Source organism: Neofelis nebulosa, chromosome 9, assembly GCF_028018385.1.
Source record: "Neofelis nebulosa isolate mNeoNeb1 chromosome 9, mNeoNeb1.pri, whole genome shotgun sequence".
Lineage (NCBI taxonomy): Eukaryota > Metazoa > Chordata > Mammalia > Carnivora > Felidae > Neofelis > Neofelis nebulosa.
Genome location: NC_080790.1, coordinates 7,027,325 through 7,044,926, shown reverse-complemented (window position 1 = coordinate 7,044,926; position 17,602 = coordinate 7,027,325). Strand labels below are relative to the sequence as shown.

At 39.8% G+C, this 17,602-nt stretch overlaps 2 protein-coding genes across 2 annotated transcripts in view; both read left to right on the top strand.

Moving 5' to 3' along the window:
- The window catches only part of YWHAQ (tyrosine 3-monooxygenase/tryptophan 5-monooxygenase activation protein theta), a 39,340-nt gene extending 22,586 nt beyond the window's left edge, over positions 1-16,754 (top strand). Inside the window, exons 3-6 of the mRNA XM_058682510.1 lie at positions 10,418-10,541; positions 13,225-13,388; positions 13,589-13,684; positions 15,674-16,754. Coding sequence (XP_058538493.1) covers positions 10,418-10,541; positions 13,225-13,388; positions 13,589-13,684; positions 15,674-15,733 — 444 coding nt within the window. The 3' untranslated portion in view covers positions 15,734-16,754. The remainder of the gene's footprint in view (positions 1-10,417; positions 10,542-13,224; positions 13,389-13,588; positions 13,685-15,673) is intronic.
- Positions 3,321-4,230, top strand: LOC131484334 (copper transport protein ATOX1-like). Its single transcript, XM_058682511.1, has one exon. The coding sequence runs from the start codon at positions 3,581-3,583 to the stop codon at positions 3,785-3,787; it is 207 nt and encodes a 68-aa protein (XP_058538494.1). The 5' UTR covers positions 3,321-3,580; the 3' UTR covers positions 3,788-4,230.
- Positions 16,755-17,602: the final 848 nt, after the last annotated feature.

Below are 17,602 nucleotides of genomic sequence, written 5' to 3'. Positions count from 1 at the left end.
GTCTCACTGTGTGATAGGCACTGTGCTACATGCTTAACATGCCATATACAGAATTTTTTGAATGAAAAATGGCAAGAAAACATTTTTATCTAGAGGTCGACTTGCTTAACAGATTGCTCTTTAATGCCTTAATAGCATAGGTTATTAAAACTTAGTGAATATTTTGTTTATTTTATTTTTATTTCACCTAGGCTTTTGTTTCAGATTTTTATTTAAATTCTAGTTAGTTAACGTATGGCGTAATATTGGTTTTAGGAGTAGAGTTTAGTGATTTATCACTTACATATAACACCCAGTGCTCATCACAAGTGACCTCCTTAATACCCATCATCCATTTAGCCCACCACCCCTCCAAAACACCCCTCCAGCAACCCTCAGTTCTCTGTAGTTGAGTCTCTTATGATTTGCCTTCCTCTGGTTTTTTTCCTCCTTCCCCTTTATCTGTTTTGTTTCTTAAATTCTACATATGAGTGAAATCATATGGTATTTCTCTTTCTCTGACTGAGTTTCACTTAGCATAGTATACTTTAGTTCCATCCATGTCATTGCAAATGGCAAGATTTCATTCTTTTTGATGGCTGGGTAATATTAGAGTGTGTGTGTGTGTGTGTGTGTGTGTGTGTGTGTGTATCTGTATCTATATTTATATCTACCACCTCTTTATCCATTCATCAGTCGATGGACATTTGGGCTTCCTCCATAGTTTGGCTATTGTTGATAATGCTGCTGTAAACATTGGGCTGCATGTGCCCTTTTGAATCAGTATTTTTGTATCCATTGGGTACATACCTAGTAGTTATTTTGCCTATTTTATAGAAGAGGCAATGAAATTAAGGAACTTGCTCTAGATGTAGACTCTAGAACCAGATTATCAATCTGGCACTCATTCCATTGAGGCGTTCGAATGTAATTCATGATGGATATTATGAAATTTGGTGCCTTTTAAAAATGTTCCTGTGATTTGGGAGTTTTTTGTATTTTTCTTCTGAAAAGATTGCCATCTTCAGTACTTTCCACCTGTTTGTGCAATTGTACGTTTGTGCCACAGGCTCCTTCCTTCGGAGTGCCTTCTTCCCCCATGCTTTCTGCCTATTTTTGTAAAATCGTATTTACCCTTTAAGACACGGGTCCCTTGATACCTCAAGAAAAACTTGTAGGGACGCCTGGGTGGCTCAGGTGGTTAAGCTTCCGGCTTCGGCTCAGGTCATGATCTCACGGTTTGTGAGTTCGAGCCTGGTGTTGGGCTCTGTGCTGACAGCTCAGCCTGCTTTGGATTCTGTGTCTCCCTCTGTCTCTGCCCTTCCGCTACTCAAGGCTCTCTCTCTCTCAAAAATAAATAAACATTTGAAAAATAAATAAAAAAAACTTCCAGTTGCTTAACAGAGTAGTTATTTCCTTATATGAGCTCCCATAGGGCTATTATATATATGTATGTATGTATATATATATATATATATATATACACACACACACACACACACACACACATATATATACACACACACATATACATATATACACACACACACACACACACACCATTGACTCACTCATTGTTTCTGAACAAGTGTAGGGAAGGCAGTACGCTGAGTGAACAGAGCTCAGTGACACTAGACCTCCCTTAGTACGTAGACATACAGTCTTGGTTAATGAATGTCCGGCTGCTCACTCATTTAGGTAGAAAACTGTTTTTACAATTATCTGAGGCTAAGACCTAATTTTGTTTTATTAACTAGTTAAACACAAAGGGTTCCCCCCCCCCCATGGTTTTAATGTATACAAAATTAACCAAGAATGCAACTACTATGTAAAAGTCGAGAAGATTTTACTTTATTTTGTTTGTAATGACTGGTTAGACTGTTAGTGATACTTGTACAGACTGTGGAAGTCTGTATCTGAAAGTTCTCCTATTCATGGTGATTTCTTAGAGGCAAACATCTGGCTGTGTTAATGCTTTACACTTCAGGCGTATAAACATTTACATAGGGAAATACATACTGTTTTACTACAAATTGCTTTGATTTCTCCCTTGTCTTAATGTATATTAATGTAGATTTTAAAATTATGTGTAGACATATTACCTACTAATTTCATTTTAGGATAGTTAAGGATGCATAAAATACTAGTTATGGAAGGGATTATTATCTGAAAGGATAATTGAATAGAGGAGGAGGGGAGAGGCAAAAGTATTAAAGTAAAAGCTGTAAAATTTAGGTCAGTATTGTTACTAAAGATGCTTTGGTTTCATTTTTTTGCATTAATGAGGCTGATATTTATAGTTGGTTGTCCAGATTTGCATCTATTCAGTTGACAAATAGGTGATGTTTAAAAGAAGAAGTTCAGAGAAGGAACTAGTTACATGGCCCCACCTTCGGTTGTCAGTGCATGCTTAAAAGTTTTAGCACCTTCTTGGGGCGCCTGGGTGGCGCAGTCGGTTAAGCGTCCGACTTCAGCCAGGTCACGATCTCGCGGTCCGTGAGTTCGAGCCCCGCGTCAGGCTCTGGGCTGATGGCTCGGAGCCTGGAGCCTGTTTCCGCTTCTGTGCCTCCCTCTCTCTCTGCCCCTCCCCCGTTCATGCTCTGTCTCTCTCTGTCGCAAAAATAAATAAAAAACGTTGAAAAAAAAAAATTTAAAAAAAAAAAAAGTTTTAGCACCTTCTGTATGATTGTTAAAGGGTATGGCAAGAAGTTTAATCCCTTAACTTTTAGTATTGAAATAATACTCTGAACTATGACTAGGTGTCTGCAGGATGATTAGATATCTTCGGAAATGGGTACTTCTTAAGCATGAAAGAGATAGCATTATAACTGTACCGAGACGGCAGGCTTAAGCCAGGCAAACCAGGACATAGGGTCACTCTACTCCTCTGGTACAATTCACTAAAAATTTGTTTTGTTCATTTGTAGAGGTTTGGGATTTGATACAGGTTTGAGTAAAGAAGGTAGGGACCTGAATATAGGCATTGCAACTTGAGTTTGAGCTCTTACTGATCTGATCTGCCATGTGATGTCAGCTAAATCACACAGCCTAACCTATGGGATCCCTCACATTGGTGATTAGCCTCTGTGAGAATTTTTACTTCGTTCCTTCATTTTTTTAGTTAGACACCAGAGCTGGGGTTTAAGACTTGGATTCCAAGGCTTAACAGTTCTGAATCAGTAACATTTTTTTAAAGTTTTTATTTATTTGAGAGACAGCGTGAGTGAGGGAAGGACGGGCGAAAGGGAGAGAAAATCCCAAGCAGATAGGGTCAGACCCTCAACCGACTGAGTCACCCAGGTGCCCCAACCAATAACGTTTTTAAATAGTGCTGGGGGTGGGGGCTTGGGTGGCTCAGCAGATTAAGTGTTAAGTGTCTGACTCTTGGTCTTGCCCATGTCATGATCTCACAGTTCGGGAGATTGAGCCCCACGTTGGACTCCGTGCTGACATTGCAGAGTCTGCTTGGGATTCTCTCTCTGCCCCTCCTCTACCCATGTGTTCTCTCTCCCTCAACATAAAGAAATAAACTTAAAAAAAAAAATAGTGCAAGGGAGAGAGCCAGCAGAGGCGTCGCGTCGCTACCACCACATCCACAGTCATGCTGAAACACGAGTTGTTTGTGGACATGACCTGTGAAGGCTGCTCCAGTGCAGTCAGTCGGGTGCTCAATAAGCTGGGAGGAGTTGAGTTTGGCCTTGACCTGCCTAACGAGAAGGTTTGCGTCAACTCTGAGCACAGCGTGGATCTTCTGCTGGAGACCCTGGGAAAAACAGGACAAGCTGTTTCCTACCTCGGCCCCAAGTAGTGAGGGCCTGGACCCTGGGCCCAAGATGGAGCAAAGCGGGCAGGCCGCTGATCCTCTCCTGCCTTCCCGACAGACCTGGGCCTGGCAGTCCTACTTAGCAGTGGGAGTTCCTACAGAGACCCTCACTTGCCCTGCTCCTCCCTAGCGTCCCTGCAATAAAATCGAGCCACTTTGGTTGTAAGTGTTTAAAAAAAAAAAAAAATAGTGCAAGGGCAATTAATTGTGCAAGGCATTTATTTTATTAAGGGTAGAAAATATTTCCGTAGATTGATAATGTGATAGATGATTAACTTGGATCATGTTATAGATGATTCATTGCCTCCTTAGTTAAGGCAACAAGTCCTTTATGAGATTCAACCCTAGCTGGTATACTTAGAATGGTAATTTTTTTTTTTTTAAGTTTATTTATTTTGAGAGAGTGAGAGAGCACGTGGGAGCAGGGAAGAGGCAGAGAGAGAGAGAGAGAGAGAGAGAGAGAGAGAGAGAATCCCAAGCCAGCTGTCAGTACAGAGCCCTGCGCAGGGCTCGGACTCATGAACTGTGAGATCCTGACCTGAGCCGAAATCTGGACGTTTAATCATCTCAGCCACCCAGGCGCCCCTAAAATGGTAATTTCTGAGAAGAGAAGGCCTTTGGATCATCATATTCTCATTATATAAAGAAACAGTTTTGAGAAGCTGTGATTTGCCACCAGGTCATAGAGCTAATGACATAAATCACTTTCACAAAGGAATCTAATTTCTAAAATCATACATTCTAAAATAACCCAAAGTTACCCTGGTCCTTTATCTTCCTCTCTTTCGGACCCATCCTGTAATTCCAGCCCATCACATGCAGCCTCTGAAAGGTCCACTCAGCCACCCCAAATCAGGGTGGTTATGTGTGTATAATTTCTTGATGAAATGTGATTTCCTTCTTGAGTCTTAAATTTTACTTTGATTTCAGTGCCTTGGATTAATCAACCTAATTAGGAGACAGTTAATGTCTAGAGACTATTTTTCATGCATATCATGTCAGTGGTTTTTTTTGTGTGTGCTACATGATACTTGAGGTTGGAATGTCAGAAAAATGTAGCTCTTACCATTCAGTAAATGTTCCAGTTGTTAAATAATCATATTGCCCTGTACACCATATTAATCATTTTGTTTTACTAATTATAATAAATATCTAACATAAGGACAAATGCTTTTAGGTATTTTTGGGTATCATTAACCTTTATTTTACAGGGTAGGGCTTAGAAATACTACCTCTGGTTTCAGATAGTGGCTCCACTTAATTGTATGACTTGGACACGTTTTGGACTCCAGTGTGCTTTTATTCATTGTCACGATGGTTTGTTTAGCTGTAAATAATACATAAAGTGCTTAGAATGGGGCTTGGCATATGTTGAGCATTTGACTATTTGCTGAATGGATGGATGTAGTTTTGGTGGTAGTATGTGCTGATTAAACTGATAAAAAATATATGGATAATGATTAGTATGTGTCCCCTAAAGTTAGAGATTGAATGTGTTTCATAGTGTTTTATTAATTTCAGTAAGCTAAAAAGAGGAAATTGAAAATCCTTAGAACATCTTTTGTTTCCTTTTGATTATATTTTGTTTGTATTTTAACACTCTTCATCAGTTACCTACTCTTCTAAATAAATCAGCTTCTTTTTTTTTTTTTTTTTTTTTTTTGTCAACATTTTTTATTTATTTTTGGGACAGAGAGAGACAGAGCATGAACGGGGGAGGGGCAGAGAGAGAGGGAGACACAGAATCGGAACCAGGCTCCAGGCTCCGAGCCATCAGCCCAGAGCCTGACGCGGGGCTCGAACTCACGGACCGCGAGATCGTGACCTGGCTGAAGTCGGACGCTTAACCGACTGCGCCACCCAGGCGCCCAATAAATCAGCTTCTTATATAAAGAATAAGCTAACTGGGGCGCCTGGGTGGCTCAGTCGGTTAAGCATCCGACTTCGGCTCAGGTCACGATCTCATGGTCTGTGAGTTCGAGCCCCACGTCAGGCTCTGGGCTGATGGCTCAGAGCCTGGAGCCTGCTTCCGATTCTGTGTCTCCCTCTCTCTCTGCCCCTCCCCCATTCATGCTCTGTCTCTCTCTGTCTCAAAAATAAATAAACGTTAAAAAAATTAAAAAAAAAAAAAGAATAAGCTAACTATATGATGAGGGACAAGAGCAGTTTATTTTGTCTGTAAACAGGAATCACTTATAAATGAGTTTAAGGTAAACGTATTATTTTAGTTTGTTGAATGCCATGGAATATTACCACTGAAGCCAAAGGAATTGTTTAGAAAAACTGTTGATGTGATGGTAGGATTATTATAAGCCAAAATAATTCACTCCTGGGGATAGAATTAGTATTAGAGTTTTGCTTTTCTTCCTAGCCTTTTCTCTAAGACATGGGCTTGAAGAGGAATAGTTGCTGTACTCAATTTACATCAATATTATTGCATGACAATTTCATTTCTTATACAGTTCTCCATAGCTTTTCTGATACAGCCTTTTATTTTTATTGCCATCCTATCTTTATGAGATTAAGGTTATTCTTAGGTCCTTTAGCGTCTCTCAAAGTTGACCTGTGTAGTAACTTAAACATTTTCCTCTGATTTTGCTCAGGTTTGTGTTTCTTTGGTTTAGCCCTCAGTTACGAGTCCACCTTGTAATTTTGGGTAGTGAGTACGTGGACTTTACAGATCTCTCAGATTTTCAAAAAAGAAAGACCATTTGCCTTCTACCCGAGTCAAGTCACGCAGTCAGTGCTGGAGGAACCCCCGTCTTAGCTCTCCAAGCCTCCCAGGATCATAAAATCTGCAGGTCGAAGAGTTACAAAGGGGATCTCCCGCTTAATTGACAAGAATAATGTGCAGGAGAAATCAGCGGGGGAACTTTTAACTACCTAGATGTTAAAACTGATTCTCTTTCTCCTGACTTCTTACCAGTTACCTTATATGGAAAGATTTTCTTATTCAGGTACTTACCATTTATCATTTTGGTTCTCTCTCTCTGATCCATGTTGAGTCTTTAAAATTTTTAAATAAAAGTTGTACATTTAGACTTTATACCTTTAAGTATAGCCTTTATTCTGTCTGGTATTAATAATTAATACTGGTATTTTTAAAAGTTATTTATTTATCTTGAGAGGGTGAGCATGAGCAGGGGACGGGCAGATGAGGGCGAAGAGAGAATCCCCAAGCGGGCTCCGTGCGAAGCGCGATGCGGGGCTTGATTTCACGAAATGTGAGATCATAACCTGAGCTGAGGTCCAGAGTTGGATGCTTCATGGACCGAGCCACTCGGGTGCCCCAGTACTGGTATTGATAGTACCTGGTAATAGCCATGATCATTTTGGTAAGACATGAAGCAGAATCCACTGTCTTTTGGGGCTAAAATACACATCTCTACTACTGGTAACATGTGGCAAGACAGGGTTATTCTGTACCTGTTGTTTCCATCCTTCCTAGGGAGCTAGTGATGTGTGGCATCTGACAAAGGACCCATAATATCTAGCTGAAACTCCAAGGTGGAAGTAACGTACAAGTGACTATGTAAAAGCCAGCCTTGGCGATCGTGTGTCGTGGCTGTATGCAAGCTAGTAGTCAAAGTTGGCAGTTTTAGAAAGGACGAGTTTAGCTCACGAGTGGCTGCGCACTTACTAGCGCAGTAGTTGTTCGCAGCTTTCCCGATCGTTGGGAGGCCAGTCAGCCGTCCTCGTGAGCGCGCCCACATCGGGCCGCGTGACTGAGGAGGGATCGGTGCTGCAACCGCCTTTCTCTTCTCGCCCCAAGTCCTCGCCCGGGTCCGGCTTTTCTCAGCCTCTGCTACCACGCTTCGGCCACGTTCCATCGCAGAGTACTACGTCTTAAAGGAACCGAGTAGCTTTTGTTGTGACGAAATGTCTTCACCAGAGCTGGCACCTGTTTGGAGCTCCTCTGTGTGATCTCGTCTTAACTGACTCACTCGGGAGGACGAGAATATTTTATATGCCAGTTCTCAGTTTGGGTGCAAGCAGAGGTTGTGGCTACCACACAATCGATACTGTGTTTGTGTTGTGTAATGCAGCTTCTCACAATCCACTCTTGTTGAATTTTTCCTTAAAGATAGGGATGGCTGTGGTTCGGTTTGCGATTTCAAAACAAGTCCGCTTCTTTGCGGCGGTCCCTCCACGCAAAAGTCCTAAAATCTGGTGTTCCCCAAAAATCATTTTTCAATTGAAAGTCGTCCGTGATCTATACAAATGGTATTAGAGGGAAAAGTTAAAGTAGTACGAATTTCTAAGATTCTGGGAAAGAGTTTCTCAGGTTCATGTTAGCGAATAGCTATTAAAGTTGAATTGGTGATGCTGAGCAGAAGAAATTCTTACAGGCTTCTCTTTTGAATCTTTTCTCAATTAAGAGTTTGGTGGTCGGAGCCAGCGTTAGTTTTCACTGTTCCCTCTAGTGTTTGGGTGTGGCCCTTAAAGACATCTATTGATTCATTCCTGGCCACAATTTTTATGCAGTTTGCCAGTTTTATAATGTATAGACTCCTGGGGCTTTGTTAGGTAATTTTATTTTTTTTTTAATTTTTTTTTTCAACGTTTTTTATTTATTTTTGGGACAGAGAGAGACAGAGCATGAATGGGGGAGGGGCAGAGAGAGAGGGAGACACAGAATCGGAAACAGGCTCCAGGCTCCGAGCCATCAGCCCAGAGCCCGACGCGGGGCTCGAACTCACGGACCGCGAGATCGTGACCTGGCTGAAGTCGGACGCTTAACCGACTGCGCCACCCAGGCGCCCCTGTTAGGTAATTTTAAAATAAAAAATTTTGCCTGAGCTTTAGGCCCTTTTAAAATATTTTTTATGGAGGGGCGCCTGGGTGGCTCAGTCGGTTAAGCATCCGACTTCGGCTCGGGTCATGATCTCGCGTTCCGTGAGTTCGAGCCCCACATCAGGCTCTGTGCTGACGGCTCAGAGCCTGGAGCCTGTTTCTGATTCTGTGTCTCCCTCTCTCTCTGACTCTCCCCCGTTCATGCTGTCTCTCCCTGTCTCAAAAATAAATAAACGTTAAAAAAAAAAAAAAATTTTTTTTTTTAAATATTTTTTATGGAAACTTTTAAAAAGTAAATTTAAGGATTTAAAATATGTTTTCCTGTTCATTTCCGTTAAAATAAGTTATGGATGTAATCATTGCATTTTGTTTAGGCCATTTTTAGTCAGATAAACAATGAGAGAGTTCTTGAGTTAGAACCGTTTTCTAAACTTTTTCTTAGCCTTTTTTTTTTTTCTTTTAAACTGTAAACAACCTTTTGCTTCTTCAGTAATACAGTTAGGTGAATTTGAAACCATCTTAGCTGGATTCTTCTCTAAACTTCCAGTTTTGTCTTGTAGTTTGTTTTTTTAATGTTTATTATTTTGGGGGAGGGAGGGAGGGAGCAAGCAGGGAAGGGGCAGAGAGAGAAGGAGAACACAGATCAATACAGGGCTCAAACTCAGGAACATGATACTCATGACTTCAGCCGAAGTTGGACACTTAACCGACTGAGCCACCAAGGCACCCTTGTAGTTGGTATTTTTGTATAATGTTAACTGGTAATATCTGTGGCTATTTTTCCAGAATGCAAAGATGACTGTGGCTGTTTCTTAAACTTTTTCACTAGTTTTCACATTGCCTAGATCAGTGCTGCTCAAACTTTGCACGGAGTCAGAAGAGGGGCGATACCTGGCTGGCTGACCACTGACACCAACCGCTTAACATGTGACACCGCACTGCGCATTGCTTTCACATCCACTGATTGGTTTCACTTCCAAAACCAACCTATGAGGTATAGGTATTGGTGTCTTAAAATTTCTATGAGAATTTTACTCTCCTCCATAATATTTATTGCAAAAAGATTTTTAAATTACTTACCAATCGAGTAAAATTGATAGTCCACAAAGATCTCTATTCCTGTTTGTCTTCTGTGACTTTTTTTTTTAAAAGATTTTATTTGTAAGTAATCTCTACACCCAGTGTGGGGCTTGAACTCATGACCCTGAAATCAAGAGTTGCATGCTCTACTGACTGAGCCAGCCAGGTGCCCTTCTTCTGTGACTTTTCTTCTGGCACACCCTGTACAAATTCCTCAGTTTGAGAGGCACTAGCTCATTGGATCAAGTGTACATTTCTTTGAGTAAAATAGGGAATAAAGACATACTTAATTACTAACCCAATATTTTCTTTTGAGTTTATTTATTTATTTTGAGAGAGACAGACGGTGGGAGTGGGGGAGGGCAGGGAGAGAGGGAGACACAGAATCCGAAGCGGGCTCCAGGCTCTGAGCTGTCAGCACAGAGCCTGACGTGGGGCTCCGAACTCACAGACTGCGAGGTCATGACCTGAGCCCAAGTCTGATGGTCAACTCATTGAGCCACCCAGGTGCCCCCAGGCTCTTTCTAATTAGTATTCGATGTGCTCTAGCTCTACTATTAGAAACTGTGACTTGCTGTTGCTGTGAGCCAAAGCATTCAACTAATGACAACCTTGTGACCCCTGCTCTCAGTCCATGTTTCAAGTCCAAGGTGGTATGGTTGTAGTTGCTGTGGTAATGATGCCAGTGCATATTGTTGTGAGCTCATATTAGTGCCTAATATTTTATCTTATTTCTTTCAGGAATTGTTGGATAAGTATTTAATAGCCAATGCAACTAATCCAGAGAGTAAGGTCTTCTATCTGAAAATGAAGGGAGATTACTTCCGGTACCTTGCTGAAGTTGCATGTGGTGATGATCGAAAACGTAAGTATGTTTGGTTTATGGGTAAAGTTAAAAATGTAAAGGACAGGAGGATAAATGGGACCCTGTACCAGTAGTCACTATGTCATCTCCAGGCCCTCTTTAACTTTTTAAAAATCTCGGAGTCTTAAAAAAAATCTAGGAATCTATGGAAAAGAACCTTAGTTCTTTGAGAAAACCTTATTTTTCTCAAAAATGAAAATAGTCATGAATTGACCTTATGTGCTGCTGTTTTTGAAAAATTAAACTCCTAAACTCTGATTATAATCTGATAAGATATTTTAAAAATAACTTTAAAAAGCTTAATCTTTTATGCTTTAGAATTTGGCTAAGTGTATTTTTAGCCCCCAGTCATTTGCATATGCTTTGAGTGATTCTGTTGTCTCATGGCCCTTAGTGTCATTATACCTTACAATTTAAGGTAATTGGAAATTACATACAGAATATAGAAACAAGATGTTGTACTTCTTCTGTTTGACATATTAATTTATTAACTACTACCTGTTCTGAAGGATCATCTTGTTGACTAATTATAACTACATTTCCGAGGAAGAGAGGTGAGATGAAACTATTATTGCTCGTACATAATTTGTCATAGAAAAATGTAGGTACAGAAAAAGAGAGTAACTGAATTGCCAGTCTTGTTTGTTTAAAAAAAAAAAAATCAAAGTGAATGTATTAACACTGAACTCTGTCTCCCTGGAATATTAGTAGCTAAGTATAAGGCAGGTCCTATAACTAAATTTTGTGTATGTGCCTGCTACCAAATTTATCAAGTTCTAGATAGAAGCTTCACTTAATTCCTTATTTCCAGTAGGTTCATTATTTGAATTTTGCCCCATCCAAAAAGAGCGTGCCCCTTCAAATAGTTACTGTGGCTTCCTGCCCGCACAGAGTTACTAACTGAAAGTGGGACAGTGTGACCATCCCAAATATCAGTGTAGTTGAAGATACCAAGAGAAGACTGTTGTACTCTGCTGTAATAAAACTTGTATACTAAACTTAATATTATCGATTTATAATTTCTGTTGCCATAAAGATAAGCAAAACTGAAAGTGACAGATACTTGCAAGTCAAAGGGGGGTCTTTGGGAGACTGGGACATAGGCCCAGCCTTAGTCTGATGATTTAATCCTTTCTGGTTCACGGGCATTTCTGGTCCTCTCCATAGAATACTCTAATAGTCTGGGATTCGTAGGTAGTCTGTATTTACAGCCTAGATGCTGAGACACCTTTACGGCTGCTCATTGTATGTAGTACTTCCTTACATGCCAGTCCAGCGGGAACTCCTTCGTATGTGAGGGCCATATTTAGATCAATAAATGTGCCATTTCAGAGGACGGAAAATGCACATATTCAGGCCAAAAAGGCTAACTTTAAATTTCTGTTAGGTCAGTATTTCTAAAGCTGTACTGGACCAGTGGTCTCGTTGAGAAAGCCTGCCTACCCCTGTGAACGCATGGATACAATCAGATTAGTGTCGGTAATAATTACTGAACAGTTTTTTCAGGAAGGTGACATTTTTATTAGGTCAGTAATCCACCTCTGGTCAGAGCAGATTTTGTTCTATATGTTGACACTTTCATATTGCCTTTCACGTAATACCTCTTTTGATACCAAGAATCAGTATTATTTTTACAAATAAATCACAAAAATACAGATATTGGTGGTGGTGATCTTTGTAAAGTGTTTTCATTATTTTGGAAAGAGGTATTATAGCCCAGTTTTTTTCTGGTTTTAATGATATTATTGACCCATATCAGTCAAGTTATTATTACTATTTATTATTATTATTATTATTTTAAATATTTTATTTTTAAGGTAATCTCCATACCCATTGTGGGGCTTGAACTCATAACCCCAAGATCAAGTATGACACGCTCTTCTCGTAGGGGCCCCTGGGTGGCTCCGTAGGTTGAATGTCCGACTTCAGCTCAGGTCATGATCTCACAGCTTGTGAGTTGGAGCCCTGCATTGGGCTCTGTGCTGACAGCTCGGAACCTCGGAGCCTGCTTCGGATTCTGTGTCTCCCTGTCTCTCTGCCCCTAACCCACTCACATTCTGTTTCTCTCTCTTTCTAAAAAATAAACATTAAAAAAAAAAATTGCATGGTCTTCTGAATGAGCCAGTCAGGCAGCCATCAGTCAAATTATTATTATTATTTAATGTTTGTTTATTTTTGAAAGAGACAGTGCAAGCGGGGGGAGGGGGTGCAGAGAGAGAGGGAGACACGGAATCCGAAGCAGGTTCCAGGCTCTGAGCTGTCAGCACAGAGCCTGTCACAGGGCTTAAACCCACGAACCATGAGATCATGACCTGAGCTGAAGTTGGATGCTTAACCAGCTGGGCCACCCACGTGCCCCTCAGTCAAATTATTTTTAATTGCTGCATTTCCAATTAGTAAAATTAAAAGATAGGAAAAAAGTGTCTTAGTCCGAGAGATTGAAAAATCTGGTCACACTCTCTCATGCTGTTTTTTAAAAAAGCTGATTATAAGCAAACAACATTGTAAACTAGTTTTTAAATAGCCTACTACAAGAATGTTTTTGTGGTATAAGTGGTTTTAAGAGAAAACCACAGAAAAATCACTGCTACATGAGGTAGTAGCGTAAGTTAAAGGTGTTAATGTGCTGCATGTTTGATGGATATTTTCAGTATTGTGCTTGTTTTTTTCCTTCCCTTCACAGAAACGATAGATAATTCCCAAGGAGCTTACCAAGAGGCTTTTGATATAAGCAAGAAGGAGATGCAGCCCACACATCCCATCCGCCTGGGGCTGGCTCTTAACTTTTCTGTATTTTACTATGAGATCCTTAATAACCCAGAGCTTGCCTGCACACTGGCTAAAACAGTAAGTTTCAGATCATTCTCCTCAGTTCTTACTCATACTGATAAGGTCATTGCCATAAACTGAGAATCTGTGAAAATGAGTCCGTTGAACTTTATTTTTAATGGATAGTAGAGTATAAAGTGGTTGCTCACCTATTTAGTAAAAATGGTTTGTAATTGTAATCACTCTGTGTTGATGCAAATATCGTTTACCACGCATAGGCTTTTGATGAGGCCATTGCAGAACTTGATACACTGAACGAAGACTCCTACAAAGACAGCACCCTCATCATGCAGTTGCTTAGAGACAACCTAACAGTGAGTTGTTCCTTCTTTCAATGTTGTTATCCTTTGTCTTTTTTAAGAACAAAAATAGTTATTTCAGTCTCCCTATATTTTGGGGCAGAGCTCAACTTTCTCTCAGAAAATGAACACAGGTATGTAAGTGAAAGTATTATTGAGTGCTTGTTAGTATTCTGTGTGGGCCAAATGTTCTTTTGTAGGCAGACTTTCAAGTTGAATAGGCGTTTTATTAGACCTTCCTGAGAAGATACGAAGATTGGAGGAACTCTTAATATTAACGTCATTGACTATTGCATTGGAATGAAGATGTTGATAATTATGTTAATATAGGAAGGTTTTATAGTTGCAATATTTTCTTGTTTTGGATCAATTAGCGACAGCAATTTAGGAATTGTGTAGGTATCCAAGCTTTCCTAAAATCCCGTGAAATGCCTTGTTACAATGAAAATTTACTTTGTGATGTCTTACAGTCATTTGATAGGGAGTAAACCTTAACCTCAGTTTACTCCACTTCTGTCTCTAGGCCAAGACCTGTTTCACTTGTTTATCTTTTTTGTTTTTCTTTTGTTTTTCTCCTACTTCTTGGATAGGCAGATAATGAAGGGGAAAATAATGGGCAAAAAAAACACAAATTGAGCTTTACTTAGCTTCTTTTATAGGCTCAAGTAAATTTAATATGTCAAAACGTTTAGACAAAATGTGGCCGAAGGGACTATTCCTTTTAATATAAGTGTAGTTCTCCCCAGTTTGGAGCTTTATTTTTGCTAGAAAGGATTTTTTTTTTTTTTTTTTTTTTTAATGTTAGCACCATATCTGGTCAACTTTGCTGAACAAGGAAATAATGAAGATACTCCATTCCCAGCCATTGGAAATCTCTGTTCTTGGGGGGTAGTGGTAGAAGAATGATCAGTGTAAAGAGCTTCCATAGAAGAAAAGCAAACTGAGCCATTATATCTCTTCTCAGGAATATTGTGGGGCTGCCTTTATCTTAACTGGCTTTGTTTTGTTTTCTCTCTTAGTTCTTTAGGGATATTTTGTTTCTATTTATCTTAGTTTTTTAACAATAACTTAAAAATTATATACGATTCTTGTTTTTCTAAAATTACCCGTAGTCTCTTTGTGTTGATCTAATAGAAATTCATTTTGTGAACTGTTGTTAATAGTCAGTAAAACTTGACTATTTCCTTCTTCACTTCATTGTTCCATCCTAAAATTGGAGAGGTCCTTGGAGATCAATTCTGTTTTAACATCCTAGCTAATTCAAGAATGCTTTCTCAGGGCACCTGGGTGGCTTAGTTGGTTAAGTGTCTGACTTCGGCTCAGGTCATGATCTTGCGGTTCGCGAGTTCAAGGCCTGCATCGGGCTCTGTGCTGACAGCTCAGAGCCTGGAACCTGCTTCAGATTCTGTGTGTGTGTGTCTCTCTCTGTCTCTCTGTCTCCCTGCCCCTCCTCTGCTCATGCTCTGTCCCTGTCTCTCAAAAATGAAATAAGTGTTAAAAGTTTTTTTTAATTTAAGAATGTTTTCTGTACGTCTTCTTGCCCACTACTGCGTCCTTCTAATTTCCATCACCTGTTCTCGTTTAACCCTTTGCAGCATACAAAATAGGTCTGCTCCTATTTCAATACAGTCACCCTTGAAATATTTGGAAACCGTTAAAATGACTATGGTTCACCTCCTTCCTTAAAAATTTTTTTGCCTTGTTAATTTCATAAATTACATTTCAGTAGTGCTTTCAGGAAGAACATTTGGCTGCTGCGAGCAGAGATAACGTTAAATTCTAACAATAATACGTTTTTTCCTGAAATTATACTACTATTAAAAAAGAGCTTTAAAAACGTACGGAAGCAGTTTGTGTCATTTTGCAAATGCATATTGGGAGGTTTACAAAAATACACTTCGGGGGAGGAGTTGATGGTGTTGGGGAGTTTGAGAAATCTAACTTCCAGTCTTTAGTCACAGTGTCTATTGTCTGGATAACTGAATATGATTTTTTTTTTCCTAGTTATGGACATCAGACAGTGCAGGAGAAGAATGTGACGCGGCAGAAGGGGCAGAAAACTAAATGCGTACAGGGTGTCATCCTTCTTCCCCTCAAGAAACCTTTTTACTCATCTCCATTCCTTATTCCATTTGGATTTCCTATAGCAAAGAAACCCATTCATGTGTATGGAATCAACTGTTCATAGTCTTTTCACACTGCGGCTTTGGGAAAACTCCATTCCTTGATTTGTGTTTGTCTTGGCCTTCCTGGTGTGCAGTTACTGCTGTAGAAAAGTATTAATAGCTTCATTTCATACGAACGTCAGTAACTTCCAAACACTTATGTAGAGGACTAAAAATGTATCTGGTATTTAAGTAATCTGAACCAGTTCTGCAAGTGACTGTGTTTTGTATTACTGTGAAGATATGAAAATGCAGTTCATTACAATTTCAAAAGTGTTCTACATAACTTCTTAATTTCTCCATTCCCTCCCTTACTTCTTTGGGGGTTTCCTTTTAGTAAGCAACTTTTCCGTGCTCTTCCTGTATTCCTTTTTGGTAGGAATCCAGAAGTATTAGATTGAACGGAAAAGCATTTGGCATTTCTGCGCGGGGGGTCGCAAATTGAAATTCCTCCTGTATCAAATATGATGGAGGTCTTGGGTATCTGTGACAACAGGAAGTTTCCTTACTCATTCTTCATTTGCTGCTGTTTAAGTTGACAACTTCCCTTCCCAATAAAAATTCACTTACACCTCCTGCCTTTTGTAGTTCTGGTATTCACTTTCCTATGTAATAGAAGTAGCATGTTGCTGCCAGAATACAGGCGTTGCTTTTGGCAAATTAAAGTGCATGTCATTTCTTAATACGCTAGAAAGGGGAAGTAAAGTCCACAAGCCCGAGTCTAAAACGTTAGTACTTTTCCATGCAGATTTGTGCACATGTGAGGGGGCGTCCAGTTTGTCTAGCGACCCTCGTGTAGAGAGTTGGACCACTGTTGTGTGTTGCTGATCATCGACTGTAGTCCCAAAAAAGCCTTGTGAAAATGTTATGCCCTATGTAACAGCAGAGTAACATAAAATAAAACTACATTTTATAAACCACTTACTATGGCTTTGTAACAGCTGCATACTCATTTTAAGGGACAGACGAATATACTACTTCCTGAAGTTTATTGATGCTCCTCTTTTATCTTATGTAAAATGTGGTGATGCTTGTACCTGCATTGTGACTTCGCTTGTCTAGCGGTGCCTGGAAATGGAGACAATTGGACTACATGTCTTAGAGTTAGTGTTTTACCATAGAGCAGTTGTGTGGACCATCTCTTCTTCAGATGTGAATGTTACCCAGTTAAGTGTTACATGGAATAAAGTGGACATTTTAAAACTAGAAAAGTTAATTATGTGAGTATGAGTGCTTTGGTTGGTATTAGAATCATGCTTCCGTGGATATTCAAGCCGAATGTCAGAGTTCCAGAGTATATTACTTGTTTAGTTTTCAAAGAATTCTCTCTCTAAACATTCAGTTGTACCGTGAGTGAGGTTCAAATAATTTTTGTTTTATAGTATCACATTGGCTGTTAAACTAGAATGTCTTAAGTGTTGACCTGAGAATTTATTTCAAAGTCAGAAGATAATCTGAAAAATTCAGCTGCATAGAATCAGCCTTTATCTCCTTAAAACGTGACTATGAAAAGATAGAATTGAATGAGACTTGGGGAAAAATCAGTAAGACACTACGTTTTATTTATTTTTAACGTTAATCATTTTTGAGAGAGAGAGAGAGAGAGAGTGTGTGTGTGTGTGTGTGTGTGTGAGAGAGAGAGAGAGACAGAGAGAGAGAGAAAGGGAGACACAATCCAAAGCAGGCTCCAGGCTCTGAGCTGTTTGTAACAGAGCCCGTTGTGGGCCCGAACTCATGAACGGTGAGATCATGACCTGAGCTGAAGTCG